The sequence below is a fragment of the Opisthorchis viverrini genome (genome assembly GCF_000715545.1).
Source record: "Opisthorchis viverrini unplaced genomic scaffold opera_v5_4541, whole genome shotgun sequence".
Taxonomy (NCBI): Eukaryota; Metazoa; Platyhelminthes; class Trematoda; order Opisthorchiida; family Opisthorchiidae; genus Opisthorchis; species Opisthorchis viverrini.
Window position 1 is genome coordinate 1 of NW_008757265.1, and position 905 is coordinate 905.

Sequence of the window (905 nt, forward strand, 5' to 3'; positions counted from 1 at the left end):
GAGATGTACCCCGTTGTGCCGAAAAGAAACAGGTGCAACAGATTCACAGGCATGTTTTCAACCAATAAACAGTACTGAACAGAGAAAGATCAGGAGGAAAAACGCATGTTGATGCCCTGGTCTGAAAGACAGTAAAGAACGCTTACAAAATGAATCCGGTATATGGGGATGTGTTGCGCGGCTAGCCAGAATTGATCATGCATTGAGAGGTGGGGATAAAACAAACAAAACGGATCACTGTTCATTTCAATTGTCGGGTATCTACATACCCAGGCGAACGGATGGAGTAAACACAGTACTTTATCACAGGCACCAAAGGATGGTGTGAACAACGGTCAACATTATACTAGAAGTGTTAGTGAAGATCAGGCTTCCAAGGTTGTCTTACCGACCGAGGAACTGGTTCCGCCAGCGCTAGCACCGGTAGCAGGCTTCTTCGTGAGATTTGACCAAAAGTCGGTGAACATTTGCCGAGCCACCTTGGCCTGTAGACTAGATAATACGTTTTGATTCATATCCGCCAGGGAACAGCGGCAGAAGGCGTACAGATTGACCCCCGACATACAAAGCGCAATACCACAGACTAATGCCCAACGAAGATGCAGCGTAAAGATCGAAGCCAATAGGAATACAACCCAAACCACCGGAGTTACGACGAGGCCGATCCAAAATAAACGAGCAGCATTTGCCTGAGCAGCACGGGCTGCCACCTCCCGTCGGGTCAGCGTTACTCCTTCAGCGGGTTCGGGTGCTGCCGGGCGTGAATCAAAGCGCCAACGTGTATGGCCCTCCTCATCGGTATAGCTGGACCAACGTAAACCGACCAGGATACGGCCAGAAATATTTTTGACAAACCAGAAATCCAAAGATAAACTTATCAGGACCAGGACGAATGGGACCACAAA

At 48.6% G+C, this 905-nt stretch overlaps 1 protein-coding gene across 1 annotated transcript; it reads right to left on the minus strand.

Moving 5' to 3' along the window:
- Window positions 1-368: 368 nt before the first annotated feature.
- On the minus strand, window positions 369-803 carry T265_16105 (hypothetical protein; the record flags this gene model as incomplete). Its single annotated transcript, XM_009179617.1, has 1 exon — window positions 369-803. A coding segment is annotated over one exon (435 nt), but the record flags the coding sequence as incomplete, so codon positions are not given.
- Between the last annotated feature and the right edge of the window lie 102 nt (window positions 804-905).